Source organism: Tinamus guttatus, unplaced genomic scaffold, assembly GCF_059628265.1.
Source record: "Tinamus guttatus ecotype Peru unplaced genomic scaffold, ASM5962826v1 Tinamus_guttatus_pri_ptg000125l, whole genome shotgun sequence".
Taxonomy (NCBI): Eukaryota; Metazoa; Chordata; class Aves; order Tinamiformes; family Tinamidae; genus Tinamus; species Tinamus guttatus.
Window position 1 is genome coordinate 1106408 of NW_028288659.1, and position 21433 is coordinate 1127840.

General features: G+C 45.4%; 1 protein-coding gene across 1 annotated transcript; it reads left to right on the plus strand.

Annotated features, from left to right (window-relative positions):
- Positions 1-4522: 4522 nt before the first annotated feature.
- On the plus strand, positions 4523-10578 carry SINHCAF (SIN3-HDAC complex associated factor). Its single transcript, XM_010212473.2, has 5 exons — positions 4523-4666; positions 6532-6631; positions 7599-7725; positions 9198-9348; positions 10063-10578. Exons 1-5 carry the CDS (start codon positions 4539-4541, stop codon positions 10223-10225), a joined length of 669 nt encoding a protein of 222 aa, XP_010210775.1. The 5' UTR covers positions 4523-4538; the 3' UTR covers positions 10226-10578.
- Positions 10579-21433: the final 10855 nt, after the last annotated feature.

A 21433-nucleotide genomic window follows, 5' to 3' on the forward strand; every position in this document is an offset into this window, starting at 1 on the left:
TACACAGTTGTATTGCGGCTCACTTGAGCAGAGGACAGGCCCAGGAATTTATTAGCTTGACAGCTCAACTCCTGGCACCCTACACAGCTCTAGAAGCATTTCTCATGTGTGTGCACGTGTGCTTGCAGATCTAGAAGCTATAGCATGTATGTATCTATCTTCAAAAAATAAAAATAAAGTGATACTTGGAAGTTTTAGTACCAGGGAAATGCTGTAGAGATCAGTGTTGTGAGTTTTGTCTGACAAGAGCTGGCCTCACTGACATACACAGGCTGGATCCTTGTTGTAACTCTGCGTCAGAGCGGCTGTGCCAAGGGCATTTTGTAGGGAGAATGAGGAATCAAGTCAGGAGTTGTCCCGCTCTCCCGGGCAATTCCCTGGAGGTTTGGCATGCCCAAAGTGAGGGAGATCCAGCCTCAGAAGGAGGATATGGGTAGCGAGGGAGGTGTTAAGCAGATGAGTTGCTGTCCCCCTGCTGCCTTGCAACCCCAAGGGGTGTTTCTCCTGTTTCAGTGTCCCAGGAAACAGTTTAGCATGTTCTTTTTGAGTGGCTGGGTGGGTTTTTTTTGTTGTTGTTAGTTACAAAAGGAGATGTTCCTGTCTTCAAGGAATGCCTTCCTTTCTGCTGTGAAATTTGTTCGTTCTTGGGTGATCGGAAAGAATCTGGAAAGGCAAGTGGAGGTGACTTCATTATTTTAAAAATCTAGAGAGTTCAGAAGTTCTTCCCTAACATGAAAATCTAACAAGCGTTTGAAGCAATTCCTCTTTTTGCTTTAGACAGTCAAATTAAATTTTGCAAACAGAAATGAATCCCAAGTTTGAGTTGTGACAGGTGACGAAAGCGCTGAGCAACTCTCACGTGTGATGCCTCCTGCCTTGCACCAGCCTCTCTCAAATGCACGAGCAGGGTTTTTCTCTTCCTCTCCTTGTTTACTGCCCTCTGCTTGTTTTTTTTTTTTTTTTTTTTTTTCCTTTTTTAAAGGACTTTTGATGCTCTTTCTCACAAGTGAGAGGATGGAGAAAAGTTGTTCTGTAGTCGTCTTTGGGAGTCCATTCAAGCCGCCAGAGCGGGATGCAGGGCAATAGCAGCTCTTCCTGCACTTCTCAGACCAGGAAGGATAACTCATCCTCTCCCCGATTTGGGAATTCCTTCCTGCCAGTCGTTCCACTTTACACAGTGGCAAATGCACCTCTGATTCCCTGCTGATGAGCGATTCCTTTCACTTCTGTACAGCTTCTTGTTTGAAAGACGTACATAGTCAAGTAACAAGTTTAAAACCGGCAAAAAAAAAAAAAAAGTTGTAGTCCTTTAACTTATGTGGGGGAACATCCTACCTGACACTTTATTTATTTTCTTTTAATGTGCCCCATGCACATGGTTAGATTTCCACAGCCCAGACCTAAACACCATAGAGACACTAGTGCATTTTGGTAGCTGACAATCGAACTCCCTGTTGCTAAATTGAAATTGAAGTTAGAAAACTTCTAAATTAAACCTTTCGAAGAGCCCAGTCATATGCTGTTTTTAAGTACACTTAGGTCTGTAGAATAGTGTCAACAGCAACACTAGCATTATACACGTAATTACAGTTTAGGAGGGAAGGGGAGACAAACTGCTTTAAGCTTTGCAGTGCTGATTACTTGTAGACTCAAATGCAGTTCACGTTGGCTATTAAGCGCTCCAGCTGACATAATATTAAGTACATAATGGTTAAATGACAACTGTTTAAGATTAAATGCGTAACTGGACTGACGCCTTCCATTTATAACTGCAGTTTGGTGCAGTTGTCAGAAATCTGTTTTACTTGCGGTTTTGCTACCAGCTCTTCCCCATTCAGGAATGATATATGGTAATACCGTTGCTGACCATTCATCAAGTGGGAAACAGATGGCACTAGTTTCCCTTCTATTGAAAGGCTGCGTTGAAAGGCGGCTTCTGTGAGAATGGCAGCAATGATGCAAGACAAAATATTTTCAGATTATCCACGTCTGATGCCAGGCCTTGTGGAAGCACAAATTGTAAAACACGCATCTTGTTCTCCTATGGTATAAATACCAGCTGGTGATGGAGATCATCTCATCAGCATTCCGCTTTCTGAGACTGGATTAGAAAGTAAATCAAACTGTTCTTCTTGCTGCTTAAGGTTTGCCTTGCTCATGAACATAGTTAGTCCCTGATTTTTCTGAAGAACAGACCACAGACTTAACACCGGGTAATCATAAACAAACTTGAGTAATCATAAACAAAATCTAAAATAACTGTTAGGTAGCTGGCAATTCCCAGGTGGACACGTGGTCGGATCTCCAAAGGCTTGTTAAATGCAACATCCTCAAGAGACCTCTCTTTTGAAGAGGCACGCTGGGTGCTAAGACAGAAAATGTGCTCCGCATGTCTGCCTAGACACTTCGCAGTCGAGGCAAATGAGATTAGGCTGTGTGGGCAGGTTCTTCGGTTGACATACTCGAGATTTGGTTAAGATACTCAAGCAGAAGTCATGAAAAGATATTCAAGCAGAAGAGAGCAGTGGCCACTTGCCCCTGCTGCATGCTAGACTGAAATGTATTTTCAGCTGGATATGGGTTCTGTAAAGGGTTTTGTGCGGGAGTATTGACCAACAATATTCTGTAAGGTTTTCAATACTTTGTTTTTCTTTGGGACCTGTGAGCACTGTGCTTTCGCTTTGCAGTGCTGCCTTGTTCTGGTATTTGGAGGGGGGAGAGGGCTGATGCTGGGCGTGATTTTGGCTTTTTGCAGAGGGCTGTGACTAGGCCAAGGCAGCATCTTGGCTCTTGCCTTGGTCCTGCAGGAACGTACAGCATCCTTTCCCACGTGAAATCCGTAGTAGTAAGCAAGGTGCTGCTCATGGCTGTTTTATGGAAGCATCTTTCCAATCTCACCTCAGTTTAAATTCCAAATTACTATTGTAATGATGTGACAAGGCTCAGTGTTACGTATTGTAGACTTCAAATTAGCATCCTCTGTCCATCTGGTAGAAATCAGAACTTCATCACTTGCCCTCCTGCTGGTGAAGGTTTGGGGACAAGACCCCTATGCCTCAAACCTTCACCAGAAACCCGAGGTCCCCTGGCAGTCTCTTGTGCTGAGAGTGACCAAGAGTTCCTGCTCTCTGGACTTGACAGCATCTTCATCATTTGCCAAGCTCCTGAAAATCCTGCCTGAGCTGAACTAAATTTTCTGAGAGTGTGTTGGTGTGTTTGGTTTTTTGTGGAGAGTAGGAGAGTAGTGGGTTTTGTTGTTGTTGTTGTTGTTGTTTTTTTTGCTAGTGTCTGCAAGAATGAGTTGGCCTTTAAGGGAAAGGAGGAAATCTTGACCTGCTTGCATAGCTCTGTCTACTAGTTTTTAGAATCAGAATTTCTCAGGGGTGAAAAACCTGTTCTCGTGGAGCTGCAGGCTGATGCGGATCCCCAGCAGTCAAGGTGGCTGTTCGTTCCCTGCAGTGGGTTGTTTAAGTAAACCTTGCAACACTGCTTAAAAGAGAAGAACCCTTCTTGGAACGGTCCCTGCATCTGTTATGACATAAAAGCTAGAAGTTCTGCCTTGCCTGTAAAAACTTGCCTTGTGTCCAGGCCCGGAGCCAGGAAAGCACCCGCTCTGCTCCTTGTGGAAGCGCTCTGGGAGGAGCAGGAGAGGCGAATCTCTCGGAGCGCAGGTTTGGCTCACGCTAGCCGAGTTGGTGGAGCTGGCGGGCGAGCAGGGACGACCCTCTTGCCGGCGTTGGGCCTGGTGGTGCTCCGCTCCCCGAGCCCGTCTCCAGCCGCGCGCTGGGTGTCCTTCCCAGCACAGCAGGGCGGGCAGGGCGGGCGGGCGAGCGCCGAGCCTGGAGCCTGTGCTGACACGACACGGCGCAGCGCGGGGATGCGGCTGGGTGCTCACCCAGACGGGCCGGCCGGGAGCGCTCCCGCTCCCACGCTGCCCGCGGAGCCGCTCCGCCCTGCGCGGCTCCTCAGGTGCCTCTGCCCCACAGCCCGGGGCTGCGGCGCATCTGCCTTCAGCGGAGCTTCCCGGGGAGGCTTCCCACAGGGACAGCGTGGTCCCGGCTCCTGCAGCTCCCATCCGCCTTCAGCAGAGCTTCCCGGGGAGGCTTCCCACAGGGACCGCGTGGTCCCGGCTCCTGCAGCTCCTGCTGCCTCCTGTTTTGCTGCAGGTGTGTGACTGCCGTTAGCCAGGGCAGCTGCCTCTGGATTGCGCTGCTGTAGATGAGCCCTGAGAGTAGGAGGGTGCCGTAAATGACCTTGTCACGAGTCCTGCTGCACGTTGCTGGATATTCCAGCTGTTATGTTGTTGATTTTCTTTCTTTTTTTTTTTTTCTTAATAAGAAAAAGTCTATTTTAGGTGCATTTGTTCTTGTAAGGCGAGGCAGGGTAGAACTAAGACCTAATCTTGCAGTTTCCAATCCTGAATTGTAAACTAATCTTGGAATGCCTGGTGAGTTGCACAGGTTTTTCTTTCAGTATCTAAAAGCGATAAGTAATACCAGTTCTCGCTTGTTTTCACAGGCTACAGCAGGGAGGAAAAGATGTTTGGCTTCCACAAACCGAAGATGTACCGGAGTATAGAGGGCTGCTGTATTTGCAGAGCAAAGTCTTCCAGTTCTCGTTTCACTGACAGCAAGCGCTACGAGAAGGATTTCCAGAACTGTTTTGGGTAAGATTCTCTCGAATCAATACTGTGGTCAGCCATAGCATCCACCTCTAAGCTTTGGACCTGAGACTGGCCTGGGTAGGGGACAAGGAGTGCTGGTTTCAGCCTCCTCCAGGTCTCCCACTGCAGGCCAGGCCAGGAGGGACTTGGTACCCTCTTGTTGCATTTTATACTATTTGGCTGCTGGTTTATTGCTGCACCTGTATTGCTGCACCTGTTCCTTAAGAAGTGTAAATCCCGGCCCCAGATGCAAAGCAGGGCAGAACCATGGAGGTTTTCTGTAGCTTTGAAGGTTCTGGAGAGATGGACAACACTCAGTGGGTTATGTTTAGCAATTTGAGGGGATTTTATGCAAAGCTGTTATTTTGTTCAGGTATTAGGGCCTTAGCTTAAAAAGGAGATATCGATATATGCTAATTTCTGATGGCAAACATTGTGATAGAAAGCCAGTGCTAAGTTAGTAGCTTTCCAATTAGGTAATGTTGCAAAGAGTGCTGCTTGGAAACATCTTTAGCAGATCTCTCTCAATATTATTTCTTGCACCAGCTACTATGACCTTTCAGCTTTTTGGAGCTACTGTCTGAAGACTTTGAAATTATATCTAAGTTTGTCATGAAATCTTCAAGCAAGTAAATTCCTGTAACACCTTAAAAGTTTTTACTTCTGTTTGTTTTTGAAATTTGTCTCGGGTAATTTCTCGTATTTATGCTGTAGATTTCTACTCAAGTATTTTCCCTAGGAACCCGTCAAAGCTGTCACTCTTATGCTGCTTTATACCCTAATTTTGTTGGAATTACTCTCCCGAGAATCTCCCAGCCATCTGGAACTTACATGCATCATATTAGAAATACATATGCATATAGGTTCTGCTGCTGACTTGAGTGCTTAACTTCACATATGTAAAACTTTGCAGTGTTTGTAAATCTCTTCCTTATTTCTCTCTTTCCCTTTATCTTGAAATATTACTTTGATGTATGGTTTTATAGTCTTTTGTATTTATTAACCATGTGGGGTTTTTGTACATAAATCTGGTGCTGGTGACTTTTCCCTGGCATGTGTTTTGACTGCTATCCTTGGCAGTAGAAAGACTCTGTAAAGGCCCATTGCCTTTTTATATAAACTACAGTACAGAAGCTTGCAGTATAGCAGGGCTTTTGGTTTTGTGCTGTCTCAAATATGCTTGCTAAGGTAAAAATGTAGTCTTAACACTGAGCAAACACTGGCTTATCTGAGCCTGTCCCTTTTGTCTATACATGCTGCAAAGTCCTCCCATTTAAATGACTGAAAAATCCTGCAGTATTTATGACTCTTTTAGTGAGGGTTAGGTGTAGGAATCAGTTTTGAAGAAAGCTTATTAGAAGAGAACCGAACTGCTGTCATTGCGGAGACTGTTGTTGCTAAACTTTTCTCCTACAAGTATGCGGGAGTGTGTTAGGTGGTGTTGGTTACTCATTCCCGAAGCTCTGTGCAAGAAGGTTAAGAGCTGAAAAAGTTTTTGTCAGATCTCCAAGGTTCGTTCTCAAATGTGCTTTCAAGGAATATGATTATTCCTCTTCTGTCCTCAGTCAAACCAACCAGCTCACTAGGCCTGTGGTTTCAAAAAATAACTGGAGGGATGGAGCTGGTCTTTGTAATGCCCTTCTGTAGACTCTCCTGACTCTCTTTATCTCAGTAAAAGAGTGTTTTCTGAAAGTGAGAGCTCGTTATTTAAATGGCACTGTTGGAGCAGCCCAGATGGTCACGTCTGGAATAAAGAAGCCTTGAACTTCTCCCCCTTCAACCCTTCAGGTTTTGTTACTTGCTTTAAGGAACTAACTGTTAACAAATATACATATATATTTTTCTTTTTCTTTTTTTTTTTTTTCCAGGCTCCATGAGGCCCGCTCAGGAGATATTTGCAATGCGTGTGTGCTTTTGGTGAAAAGATGGAAAAAACTGCCAGCAGGATCCAAAAAGAACTGGAATCACGTGAGTTGGTTATTTGGCTGTTTCTTCCCTATCCCTCAGGTAACTCATTTTCTGTGGCACAGTCCGTTCCACTAGAGAAGGGAGCACTAACATAGTTTTCGGGTTTGCTATTCCCTTCATTCCTTGACACACGTAGAGCAGCCCTAAAATGTGCCCAGAATACTTTGTTGCGTGGCTCCTACCACCTGTCTTCATCTGCTTTATGTTCAACTTGTGATCTTGCAAGCCTTGCATGGAGTCACAGACTTACCTTGTAATTCCTTGTTTTCACAAGCTCATATTTTTGTCCAGAGCTCTCTTATGTCACTCAAACATACCTGATTTGGCCTCTGTCCAAAAATTGGTGGTTCTCCCTTTTCTTTTTCGTTTTTAATAGCTTGAACAAGCAAGGTGACTTGCTCAAGCAACATATAAATCAATTTGGTTTAGTCAGATAATTAAAATGACTAATAACTCACCGCCATCTCCACTCTCATATTCTGCTTTGATGCATCTAATTCATTTTGGGCCTGAGGCTGGGAAGATTATCAGGGTTCTTTGGGTATGTTATAATCTTTTGTCAGGAGACCTTGATGATAACAGGAGCCAGAGCTATGGTCATTACTAGCTCTAGCTTTTTTTCAAAGTTGAAATGCATGTTGATTTTTAGTGGGAGGGTAGGGGGGAAGTGTTGGGTAGATGTTTTCATGTGTGTGTCTAATGGTTGTCCACTACAGTGAGTCTATCCGATTTGGAAGAAGGAAGAAATTTAACTGAATGTGCTTTTAAAACTAGTTTCCTTTCTCTTCCTTTTGACTCAGCCTCTTAGGAACCAGATTTAAATGAAACACAGTGTTAATGCACAGAAGCACCTCGGTTTAACTGATCTGGTCTTGAACCCCTTCAACTAAATCACTTCAAGTCCCTTGACTAGTGCAGTGTCTGAGCATGAATCAGAAGTGTTAGATACAGGTTTTCTGTGTTGTAGGTGGTAGATGCCAGAGCTGGACCCAGTCTGAAAACAACACTGAAACCAAAGAAAATGAAAACTCTCTCTGGAAGTAGAATAAAGAGCAATCAAATCAGCAAACTGCAAAAGGAATTCAAGCGGCACAGTAAGTTGATCCAAAGAGATTTTGGCAATGAACTTTGGCCTCCCCTGGAATAGCTTGTTGTAAACGGGCCAAGCTGAATTACTGCCTAGATTCAGTTGTGTTCTCATAGGTTTAGATGCTCTGTGTTTGGGCAGCCTTTCATCCCCTGCTGGCCCGGGGAGAGGGTGGTGAAGAGGAAGAGCCGGTGGCCGCGGAGATGGGCTGTGTTGGGCTGGGCAGTGGCGAGGGCAGGTCCCGGAGGGCAGCCTGGCTGCTGGGAGCAGGCAGGCACGGCGGGAGTCCTGCTCCTGAGCAGCCCCTTGGGGAAAGCGCTTGGGTGAAATCCTCGCTGCAGCTCGAGCTGAAGTAGTTCTTCCTGGTCTTGCTGACGTACAAAGGGGCTTTTCAGCTGTTTCTTCTCAAGAAGACACCACTACTGCTGTCACTGAAAGACTGACTGGTACCTTTTCTCAACTTAAGCTTCTATTTAGCCTAGATTGCTTTTTTTGTCTTAAAATTTTAGTGTTTCCTCTGGATCAGTTTCCTTACACCTGTCTTGCCAGTCTTGGTGATTTCTTCCCTTGGAGTCATAGCTTCCCAGGAAGGCCACCTGCCAGTCATGTTCTACACGTGTCCGCATTTTCGCTTTTCTCCTCTAGAGCCAAGCCTTCCAACCTCTAACTGCTGCTTAGTCCCCTCTTCCAGCTGTCCTACCTGGCCTGAAGGAAATGAATATGAAGCAGATCCCGTAAAACTAAAGGCTTCTTTAGTGTGAAAAAGCATTTGCAGTACTGAGCACAAACTCACCTGAGAGAATTTGCAAATGGCCCTGACCGGGAGAGCTTGTGTCTCTTCATCCAGCACGCTGCAATTAATCCTTTTTAATTGTGTTACCGTATCTGCTAGGGATAAAAACTGAAAGGGAGGCTAGCAGTCCCTGCACTGTGCAACTCTGCACCGAGTTTGTAGCTCACAGTCTTGATTCAGCAAAAAATGTAGTGCTGCCTAATGCAGTGCATGAGGAATAATCACTAATGAGAAGAGCTTGGCAAGGTTTTAATGGGACAGGTAGGAAAGGAGATGGGGATGGGTCTAAAGTACAGGTCAGGGTCATCTGCAGCAGTGTTGCAGGGATTTCATAGAGGGACTAGGGTTTTGTCCAGTGTGTGACCTGCACAAGGTGCCTTTGAGAAGAGGAACTGGAGTCGGGATCTGAACTCCTTCCCAGTCCTTTGGGTATGAGGATGCCCCTCTGGCTCAGGCCTGTCTCCTGAACGCCGCCACCTGAGCTGCTTCCAGGGATCTCTTGAAACTGGCAGGGGAAAGTCAAAATGGGGATGTTGTTACTGCCTGCTTCCCCCCCCCCTCCCCAATGAAAAGCCTTCCTTTCCGGTCCTAGTCCAAATGCCAACCCCCTTTTTGAGTGAGGAGGAGGATGACTAACTAGTTAGATGTATGTCCTGATTCCTGCATTTGTGCTTCCCTCCCTGCAGATTCTGATGCCCACAGTACCACCTCAAGTGCCTCCCCAGCTCAGTCTCCCTGCTACAGTAACCAGTCTGATGATGGCTCTGACACGGAGATGAGTGCTGGGTCCAGCAGAACACCCGTCTTCTCCTTCTTAGATCTCACGTACTGGAAAAGGTAAAAAGTGCTGATGGCACAGAATACAATCTGCCTTGTTTGCACAGTGCTTGATCCCACTTCCTCAGGAATTTTCAAGGTGCTGCTGAACTTAATTTATGCTAGGGATGTTATTTAAGCCACTGATTATTAAACTAAGTATCCACCTCTTTTTGGAAAAAAAGATTGTGCTTTGGGAGTGATAGGTAATGTTCTTGATCATCATCATTTATCTTAAAACTGTGCTTTGTAGATGTGTTATCAAATACCCAAGTGCTCTCAGCCTGGCAGCAAAACATAACGTTTGAACTGACCTGTGAGGGTAGTCCGAAAAAGTGAGAGGAAAACCACAAGATTTTCAGAGCTGATCAGTTTGTTATCTTTTGCTCCACACTGACAGAGTTATCCCTTGTTTAGCCAATTGGTGTGTTGAAATTGTGACTTTGGTGTGCTCTCTCAAACAGTTTTTACAAGTGTTCCACTCAGTCATGTATGTGAAACTGCCCTGTGATGACAAATAGGAGGAATTAGTCCTGCGTAGGCATAGATTTATTTCAAGTAAATCTTGTGGATTTAGACAGATGTGTTTTCTGAGTGGCTTTTTTCCTCCTGTCCTAACCTCCCAGAGTGTTTGTGATCGACAAAATAATGCATCCATCATACAGATTTTTACCTTTCTGTAACCTTTGTATATTCTAAACTCTCAAACCTCTCTGTCCCTGCTGTTTCCTCCAGGCAAAAGGTTTGCTGTGGGATTATTTACAAAGGCCGTTTTGGGGAAGTCCTCATAGACACTCATCTCTTCAAACCTTGCTGTAGCAATAAAAAGTCTGCCGCCGAGAAGCCAGAACAAGAGGGATCACAATCTCCATCAATCTCTACCCAAGAGGAGTGGTGACTTCTTGGAGAGCTGCAGAAGGTTATACAGATCCTTTCATTCTCTGGAAAAATACTAGAAAGTGACTGTTCACTTCGGACACCTGCTATGCTGCCAAAAGACTATTCCCTAGGACTGTTTTGGGTTTTACTGCTACACTTCCACAAACTCTGAAGCCAGTTTGTATCCTTTCTGAAAGACTGTACATAATATTTAAGATGCTATGGAACACTTAGCAAAGCTGAATGCTGCTGCAAGGTTGTCCCTCTAATATTTTTCCCTCTTCCACTCTCTTCACAAATGAATTTGAGGATGGCGTTTTGTATATTAAAGTATATGTAGTTTATGTTTTTGTATTGAGAGAAGCAGTGATTGTCAGGCATTTTGGTTGATAACCTTCCTTAAATCCCCAAGAAAATATTTCATTTAGACATATGAGTCAATAAGATGAATTAATACATAGAAAGGTTATAAGTCACCTCTCTAGTTAAATAAATCTTTATTTTTTTAAAGGTGTGGAGATCTCACCCTATACTACTGACACTGTAAGACAGACAAATATTGCATCCCTCCTACATGACACTGACTGGCAACTGCAGACATCCCTAGTGTAAGTATAGTTACATGAGAAGGCTGCCCATGTAAAATCCGCTCAAGAAGGGGCAGGAGACCTGGCTGCCTTAGCGGAGGAGGAGATTTACTGAGGAACTGAACTTAGTGAAATGGGAGGCGACTTCTTTTTAGCCCAGCAGCAGGTACCCTAGACCTCCTGTGGTAACTGACTGGTGAGTAGAAGTGGACCAAGACAACAACCAGGCTAGGCCAAGTTAGGTGTAGTTGGGGGCCAAAAGGAGTAACTGGTATTTGTTGGCCCAACACAGCTGGAATGTGACTGCGAAAAAAGACTTCTTGCTGGCGTTGAGGCTGACAGATTCTGCTCCAGGGTTGTAACTTGGTCCTAGCTTGGGGTCTGGATTCAAAATTGCCTTTTTGCGGCCTTTCCCCTCTGCAGTGCATCTGTGTTTTTTGTTAACCAGCGGATCGATAATTTTGTGAATACTGGACTTGCTGCAAATTATGAAGAGTTCTGCCGAGAATGGTGCTGTACTGAGTAGAGGCAGCTTTGCTTGCAAAAGATGGCATATCCTACACACATTCCCCATCAAACTTGTGTGCAAACCATTGTGACACTTCTTCATACTCAGCTTTGCCCTTAGGGTAAAAGCAGCTTTCATGGAGAGTGTGCTGCAGGTCTAGTTCCCAAGTGCTTCGTGTTCCTTTTATGAAGGTTTGTGTACTCTGGAAATTCCGCTTTTTTTGTTTGTTTGTGGTTTGGGGTGTTTTTTTTTTTTTTTTTTTTTTTTTTTAACTGCTCTTCTGGGATACTCTGCAATGGACTGCTACAAGCTTTCTTTTTTTGTGTGAGTTGTCAGCATAATATTTCGGTGGGTAGGGCTTAGGACTGGATTTCCATGTAATCTCACTTCCTGGAATGGGAATAGTTAGCAAATAAAAATATGGGTAGGGAAAGATGCAGGTTAAGAGGAGCCTCCACCCCCAAAGCTCTTTTTCCTTCTAGTGGAAAACTCAACCCTGAAGAGAACATCAGGGGAAACAGAGCTTTGACTCATCACAGCCTTACAGCTTCATAGTGCTGTTTTGCTTTTTCTAAACTCTTTCATCTGCAACCAAATAAATGGATACTTGCTTGTGTACCTGCTTTAATAGGTTGGTCGTGTCTAATAAGGGCTTGGGCAAGTCCTAGCTGTTTCTGTTTGAATTTGTGTTTCCAGCAACAACAATTCTGTGCACCTAAGGCTGCAGTACTGGTGGTAGGATGTGCTCTGATATGGATCATCTCTTCTGTATTTATTTATTTATTGCTAGGTTTCAACTGCCAACTGCTTCCCCTACTCCCTCCCACCTCTTCCATTCCTGGTAGTAATGCAAGATGAACTGTATGTAGTCATGCACTTTGTATTAATGTATTAGAAATCTATGGAACCTGTTTTGTACTTTTATACTGTTCGGACACTTGTAATCCAAACTTTTTTACTAGGGTAATAAATTTAGACTTATTTAGAAAATAAACATTTTCTCTTCTGTTTATTTCATTTCTATCCCATTAATTTGACAAAGTGTTTGAACCAGCTCAGGTGATCCATGTTTCTATTTGAACAAAAGTTTAAGACTTATGTGAAGAAAGATATCTATTATTTGGAAAAAAAAAAAAAAGGAGGAGCAGGGCAAGGGAAGGTTATGTTGCTCACTGTGACAGCTAGCCTTCTTATGGCAGAAATGCAAAGCTTACCCTTGGCCCAGCATATGCCTAAAAGGTGTTTCTCAACTTGAAATGGGCAACAAGGAAATCTGGAGTTTCTAGTGGTCTCTCTCACTAGCTGTCTGTCTAGCTCGCCATTCAGTAGAGGCTGTAACTGTTAGAAATCGGGTGCTTCGCAAGCATCTGGAAACACTGCTCTCCAGATCCAGTCAAGTTGATGGACAAGGATGGTACGCCTGTGCTGAAGCTGGAGCCTGGAGTGTTTCTTTCTGTGACAGGTATAGTTAGCTGGATAAGCCCCAGCAGACTGGTGGGATCAGGGGCTTCTGTCAGAAGATGGCAGCAAGTCACTGAGTTTAGAAGACAGGCTATTCCCTGACAGCGGAGGAAGTGTTGCCAACCTTAGCATGATAGTTTGTTGTGAGATGCTGTGCTGAACTTCAGTGGAGTGACACTTGATTTATTCCTGCTGCAATACTGATGCTTTCCTATAAATTGAGTGGGATGGTAGCCCAAGGTTGGTAACAAAGTCACCTCAGTGAAAGCCCTTCATAGACTGCAAGATTTAGTGGCATGTGATTTTTAGTACAACAGGGTCTCTTGGGCATATTCATATTATCTGCTGTAGGTGCTTAAAACTATTTGGGGCATAATTTAGTTCACTTGGCTTAGTGTCACAGGAGGTGAGTACGTGCACCAAAAGAATCTTTGCATGGTGAGTTGGTGCGCCAGAAGATTCTTTGCATCATCTAACTTAAGTGTGACTTTCTTTGTAGCTTCTACCCCCTTTCATGTAACTTTCTCTTTAGTCTGGCTTCACTTCTGTGGCTGCAGATGCTGTCTGGGTAACCCCAGGGCTGTTCTCGATGGGCAAAGTGCTTTCTACATGAGGCAGGGGGTTTAGTGGAGGAGTACAGCTGTGGACATGAAAGGTGTGCCTATGAGGAGATGGGACTGGCCATCTTAGGGCAATGTGCAATGAGGCTAGGGTGCAAATTTCTGGGTAGAGCACTGTGTGTCACTTGAGTCAGCTGTGACAATAAGTGTGATGCCTACTAAAACAGTAATGTGACGCTGATAGTGTTGAAATAGTATTTGTAAGGCAGCTTTGTATCAACTTCGAAGACATGAGAAAGGAGGTTTGTTCTGCTGCTTAGGTGACTTCTCTGGGACTCACCAATAGACAGGAATAGATTGTAGATTTCTGAAGCCTGAGTTCATCTCTCTGTTTTGTCAGTAAAAGAGATTTGTTTGTTTTTGTACTGTAATGTGTGGCAGCTAATTTTACTCTGATTTGTATGCGGTGCCTTAGACCCCATAGAGCCTGTGGCATATGGTGCTATCCATTGCCATCCGCTAAACAGTTGCAGTACTTCCAGTCTGATGTAGCATAAACACTTCGCTTAATGTCATTTAGAGGAGAAAAGAGTGAAGGAGAGGGAAGCTCACCTGGAAATGCAGTAAGCATTTCCAAAAACCTATCTCTGTGTGCGGCTTAAGAAGGTGTTAAGGTATCTGTCCCTTTTCAATTGGCATCAGGTATGGAATTAGCCTTTATCGGTCCAGCTGATACAATTTGCTCCCTGGGCAAAGGGACTTTCCCATACTTTTTTTCCCATATTTTCCCTTGTACTTCTCCCTGGAAAAGTACGTGTTTGGATGGGTTATATGAGTGCTGCAAGAAGTTACGCAACTGGGCCTAAAGAGGAAGTAAAATATTCTGAGAAACAAAGCGGTGTGTAAAACCCTATTATTCCAAAGGCTGAAAATGTAAGTATATATGAATATATATATTTGAATAGGTATTTATATATGGCGGGCATGTGCCCTAGCCGCGTTACGAGGGGCCCCGCGCGCCCGCGCTGCGCCAGGCCCGGGCGCTGCCATGGAAACGGGCGAGCGCGGCCGCCCCTCGCGCGGCGCCGCCCCGCGGCCACCAGGGGGCGCCGCCGCCGCCCTGCGGGCCAGCGCGGCCCCTTTGGGGCGAGAAGCGGAAATCGGTGATTTTCAGCGGGTGACCTGGAGGGAGCGGGCCCCGCGTCTGCCGTGCGTGGAAACAGCCCGCTGACTGCGGAGGCAGCAGCGACCTCCTCACGCCGCCGCCTCGGTCGCGACGCTCCTGCTCGTCGTGCTGTGGCGATGGCTGAGTCACTTATCAATATTCAGCACTGCATATTCCACTTGCGGGGCCAGCAGGCCGGGATTCCGACTCATAAAACACGAGAATAAATCACCCCGCTCTTATCTCCCATCTTTTCACCTCCGCAAGCTGCAAAATGAGCAAGGCGGCGTGAGGAGCAGGTTTGGATGCTGAGATGCGCTCTGGATATGAGTATTTAGTTATTTTCAGTCTCAGTGAAGCATTGCTGAGAAAAGAAATGAAAATCCTTTTGCCTGGGCAAAACCCAGGCTTGTGACCAAGCAGCATTTTGTGATTGTGGGGCTTTGACCGCCTGATAGTGGTTTGGAGACAACCTGGAAAATCACTGATGAGAGAGAGGCTTGGGAGTTACAGAAAGCCAGTCCGTGCTGCTTGATCTTGCTGGCTAGATTAAGGGGGATGTGCTGGGAAGGTGACGTGCCCAACCCTGAAAAGCAGAGATGCCGAGTGTCTCGTTGGTACAGGCAGCTCTTCCTCTGCCGGGTCGGCATGTCCCAGCCAAGCACTTAACCCATTTCAGCTGCTTCTTACCTGTGGAGAAGAGCCACTCGCTGTGCTTAAAGTCGGAAGAAGACAGAGCAGAAAGCACTTGGATTTCAGACAGTGCCCCATGCAGGTCAAGGACAGGTCGTGCTTAAGCCAGCATGATTGCGGACACCACAGGACACTGAGTCGGGCTCAGCGTTGCATCCCTGCCTAATCTGTGCTCAGGTGCTTGGTGTGGTGGTGAGCAGACCCCGAGCTGCTGGGCCTTCCAGAGCTCGCTCTGGCTGCCTCGCGCTGCCTGCTGTCCCTCAGCCCTCCCATCCCCACGCACTAGGGCTCTTAGTCCGTAGAGGAGGTTGTGCTTGGTGACAATCAGGGAATTGTGTTTGCAGGGAATTAACTGGCTCCATCAGCGTTGAAACTCTCCAAGCAATATTTCTCATGCCCACACTGCCAGGCCCCACAATTCCCTCTCCTGTAGACCTGAGTTCTCTAATTTTTGCACTCCCACCTGTCTGCATGACTCTGCTAGGGCTGGTACCTCTGCCAGGCGGTTGGTTACCCTGTACAGGGCACAAGTTGGAGCATGGCCACTTGCCTGTAGGCAAGTTGTGGAAGAGGCTGGGGGCACTCTAGCACTCCTCCCCTTGCCGCAATCAAACTCTTACTGTGTACGAGATCTTAAATAAAAGGCATAAAAGTGTGAAACACTTATTTTTTTCCAAGGTTGGAGGACAGGAGACATGATTATAAAATAATAACAACTTCATTATTTTGGTGAGTCATCATCTGAAGCTTGCTGTAGCAAACCTGGGCATCTTTGCCCTAACTGGGAGGGCAGGTTAAAACTTAGAACACAGAAATATTAATATTATTACAGCAGTGCCTTGTAGCAACATTTTCATTAAGGACCTCTCGAGTGTTTTCACATAAATTCTTATTTTCAAATTGTAAAACAGTCATAAAATTTACCTCCTTGCTGATAGTAGGTACTTAAGGTCTAAGACTATCAGCACTTCAGTCAATCAAGTTTTTGCTTAAAGCAGAGTCCTGAAAATCCTCCCATTTATTCTGATTAGAATTGCATTTTTTATGGTCTCTGTACTTTAAAATACAGGGTAGTTTTGAGTAAAATTATTTGTAATGTGAACACTCTATAGGTTTTCAAATTAAATACAAATGAAACAGCAATGTATTTGATATCTTAAATTTTTCTTTCCTTGAATAAGGAGCTGAACACACCTGATGGGTGTGGAGTATACACAGCCGCTCTTTGCTTTGGAGATGTTCAGAAAGCCTCTTTAGTAGGGAAAGAACATGAAGGTGGGATAGCAGGCGGCACAGAGCTAGCACAAAGACTCCATTGAGCAGCCCTGAGACAAGTGCGCTGATACGAAGAGAAGAGCGTTTGCAGCTAGGTGAAAACGCGTTGCCGAGCTGGGGTTTGCGCGCACGTTCATAGCTGGAGCTCAGTGTTTGGGGGCAGGGTCTTTTGTTTGCCTCCCTCAAAAACTCGTATAGGGGCTATTTGCGATATCTTAAAAGGACGGGAATTATGATCATCTTCAGATTGTATAGCAAAGGAACTAAGGATGATTTTTTTTTTATCATTTTTTATCTTCACAGAGCAAAAACGTTGGACGTGGAGGCATGCATGGCATGTATCTCTTGTAGAGGCCACTAAGGATCAAGAGCTAAATCCTGCTCAAGCAAACAGAGCTTGTCAGTAGAGTCAACAGAAGCCCTGTTCTTTCATATGAGAACGGATGCAACTTAGATGGCTGTGAATTTTGCAGCTGATTCTTGGACATGCCCTAGCTAGACGAATCACTAACATTTGTTCCTCTCCAAGGAGATTTCACAGCTATGTGCTGCTGCTTATTAGCTTATTAGGCCATGGGTTACACCTGAATTGCCATAACATGGTAGTAAGTAGAGCAGAGTTTTGATACAAAATGAGCAGGTAATTACAACGGTGGAGTGGACTGAGTCCAGGTGAAACATCATAGATCAGTTATTAATGCCTTCTAGCAGGGATCGCTTTAATGGCAAGAGGAATCAGAGAGCAAACTGCTGCGAGCCCTTTACAGAAAGGCTACCTTGGGAAGGTGGCAGAGGGCTCGTTCCTGGGGAGCTCATTAATTCCATGTAAGTAATTAGCAGTGAATGCAGCCGCCTCTTCTCTTTCTGATGATGAAGCTCCCTGTGCCACAGAAGTGCGTTGCAGGGAAGGAGGAGGTATCGCTGTGCGGCATGAAGCAGCGTCACCCACCACGCGTGGACCAGCCGCATCCACGGAGAGCCCTCCCGCTGATGCAGCTCCAGGGGCATGAGCAGGGCAGCCCTAGTATAGTGTGCGTGTGGTGCAGTGTCCTCCTTTGTGCTGGAATGAAATAAATCAGGAATTTAGGAAACTTTGTTGCTTTTCCCGTAATATCTAATGCTAAAAAAATGCATAATTTCTAATACTTAAATTTTAAAGCAGTCATAAACAGAGGTCAAGGTACTCTGGAAAGAGAAGCTGAATAAAATGTAATCATATTGCATACTAGTTCCATTAACATCATCTTCTTGGTTTAGACATTGCTTCTTTTGTATTTTTCTATCTTCTTGATTTTTCTCCACCTCTAGTAATGTTTCTGTCACTTGCATCTATCCCAGTGGTTCTGATCCAGGCATGCTTTTGAGGTATGGATGATAACTAATCGTAATGTCTTTTTATGATCAGTGCTTTACCATTTGGGGAGAAGATGAGAGTCCTGACGTAAGTTGAATGTGCAAGATAAAGGCCACACAGAAAAAGAAGAACAGACAGTGTCCAAATGGGTTTCAGTAAAGGCAGACTGAGGAGACATGGCTCTTACAGAAGAAGCGCAAGAGAGGAGGGTTTCTTGATGTGAAGCAGATGAGTTTTCTGAATGTAAGAGATGGCACTAATATAATGCAGTTCACAGCTGCAGATGTGGCTTTTAGGAAAGGCTTGAGAGACCACAGAGATAAATGGGAGTGGGGAATAAAAGGAGAGCTGGGAAATGCATGGACGTTTAACTGTCTTTCAGTCGCGTTCACATCCAGTCACTATCAGTTGTTGATTTTGCTTTCGGAAGGCAAAAGATTTCCGTGTCAGCAGACAGGACGGAGGAGCCTGGCCTCGCTGGTATTATGGGGCTTTCTGTGTGACACAGGCTGTCTGCTGGGCAGGCACTTTCTCCTGTTTTGAAGGCGGGTGGGTGAAGAGCCCGTCGCCGCGGATCCTTTTCACAAACGAAGCGGCGGGTGCTGTTCCTGCCTGTGTGAACGCGGCTCCGCGCTGCGCTGTGCTGCGGCGGGCCCTGGGCCCTGGAGGGGAGGCCTGCGAGCAGCAGGGCGACCGCGCGGCACCAGCACGGGCCCCTCGAGAGGCCGCCGGCCGCGCCGAGAGCAACCGGCCCGACACCGAGAGGGTCTCCGGCCTCTCCCGGCTCCTTCCCTGTAGGGAATTTCTGACAGCAGTGTCCTGTGTGGATTCCCTGAAGGGAAAAAGAAAACAAAGAAACTAAACAAGAGCGATGGCATACCTGAGCACCGAAGTACAATTCGGCTTTTGCAGGCTTTGAGGGGCAAGGGAGACGCTATGGGGCTGAGATTTCTGCAGGGGACTTCAGAAGGGAGGGAAGATGCTTCTGGCAGTCTGGTATATAGTTAGACTAGGTTTAACTTTCAAATATAAAATCATGAAAGTCAAGTCTTCCTCTTTACATGCAAGTTCTTTATTGTTTCCTGTATCCCTTGGGTAAGAGCTAGGCTAAAGCGGTGATATCTGCAAAAAGGTAGTTTTCTCTTTGTTTCATAGCTTGGAGATTATGTACGTGTGAGTTGGCCAAAATAAAAGATGAGTGTTTATGTATGGGATTACGTATTCTGCTTGCCTGTGGTGGCAGGGGACTTGACTCAGTGACCCAGGAATTCCCTCCCAGCCCTATATTCAGAAATGAGAATAGAGATGTGGTTTTAAACTGGGTAACTTATTGCCTGCCTGTGTGTTTGGAGTGGTTTGTCGTTCCCACCAAATTATTGGTCAGACTTTGCAAAAAGAGAGTTCAAAATGTATGGTCTCACCCCTTCTTTGATTAAATGGAAACAGGTGAAAATTGCTCGTATGTGCTTCTTATTTTCCCATCACTTAAGTATATGTAACTAATCGAAAATTTTAGGAAGATACAACTCTCTGATTTCTGTTTACACTAACCTCACAGTACCCTGTGTTGTTGACAACATAAATGGGCTTTAACATGGCTGTAAATGTACATGTAATGCTGATTTACTATCTCTAAGGTCCACTGTTGCAAAACAGCAGCAGTGTAAGTTCTATACATGCGTACATAGTAGGGCCCTGGGTAAACCCCCCTTCAAACTTCTGAGCAGCTTTATCGATTCCTCACAAGACGTTTTCTTCCCTTGATTGCATCTTCTTTTGGGTCTGTGCAAGTTATCTGACAATATATGTGATTCAAGGGCTAGGATAGGATATAAAAATATATAATAGGGAGTATTTAAGCAACCTGGGCACGGGCAAGTTCCTGGGACTTGACAGGATGCCCCCAGCTGCGCTATGCTGTTGCGAGGCCTCTCTCAATGATCTTTGAAAGGCCATAGCAACTGGGAGAGGTTCCTGAGGGCTGGAGGAAAGCAAATGTCACCTCTGCCTTCAAGGGCAATGAGGAGGATCTGGGTGACTACAGATGGGTCAGCATTACCTCAGTCCCTGGAAGGTGGAGTAAATAACCTTGGAAAGAATTACTTCCAGGCATATGAAGGACGAGAAGGCCATCGTGAGCAGCCAACGTGACTCGACGAGGGGGCAAGTGTGCTTGGTGGAGCTAGCAGCCTTCCACAGTGAGATGACTGGCTTTGTGGATGAGGAGAGAGCAGTAGATGTTACCATTTTGACTTCAGTAAGGGTTTTGACGTGGTCTTCCATAGCATCCTCATAGACAAGCTGAGGAAGTGTTGGCTCGGGGATATCTCCCTCAGGGATTGATACTGGCTCAAGTACTGTTCGACATCCTCATTAATGGGCTGGCTAACGGGGCCGAGGGCACCCTCGGCACGTTTGTAGGTGATACAGAGCAGGGAGGAAGTGCCTGGCACACAGGAAGCTGTGCTGCCAGTCAGAGGGATCTTGACGGGCTGGAGAAACGGGCTGACATCTATTGTGTTATGTTGGGCTCATAGAGTTCAGCAAGGAGAAGTGCAGGGTCCTGCAGCTGGGAGGAGTTAACCCCATGCACTAGCAGCCACCTGGCTGGAGAGCGACTTTGCAGAAAAGGAGGTGGGGGTCCTGATGGACACAAAGGTGAGCGAGTTGGACACAAACTCACAAACTGATTAAGACTTCTGCTGCATCTTCCCTGGTATTTTATTTGTTATAACAAAAACAGCCCTAAACATACCAAATTTAGGACTTGAATCAGGAAACACATCATAGCCGAGTAACTATTTAGAGGATGGATCAGGCTATAGACCCATATATGATACCGGTATTATCTGACCACTGCAGGATGCTTTTTATCACAGCCCTTTTATAATCACAACACAAGATAAAATGAGATTGCTGTTTTCAGCAATCTGTCTCTTACAGCTTTACTGTTGTAAGCTGTAAATTCATTTAAATTTTCAAATTAGTTGAAGCCCAGCAGAATAAATAAAACAGGCTTGGCTTTTTAATAAACACATTCATCATCATTTATACCTGCCCTAAGATCTAGATAGAAATAAAAAATGATTCAGTCTTCAGTATATTCATTTAGTAATTACCGTCATTCACTGGGCTAAAAGTGTTTAAAGGAAATTAAATGTGCAAGTAATAGGCCTCATGACGATGCAACAAAGTAAGACATTTTCAAATCGCGCAGTCCTGAAGCATGTGTGTTAGTTCACTGTTCTGTATTATCTATTTAGAAAACACTGTCACAACTCTTATTGATGTATGAGGCAGAAAATAAATGTATAATCATTTCAATCAGCTTCGTAATTTCTTAAAGCGTTGCTTTTAAACTCTCCATTACCACATGCAAAATGACAAAGTCGCTTCCACTTAATTCATTTCACACGTTATTCCAGCAGCGTCGCAAGGAGGTCATTGCTGCGGCGCGCGTGGGATAACGCGCTCCAGGCCCCTTCCCGGCGCGGCGCGTCCCACGGGGACTCCCTGCCTGTTCCTAATGGGGAAGGGAAGCGCTTACACCCGGGCACCAACCACAGCAGCATCAATGAAAAACGTAGGCGTTAGCCCATAGAGGGCCCACGGGCTGCTTGGAGG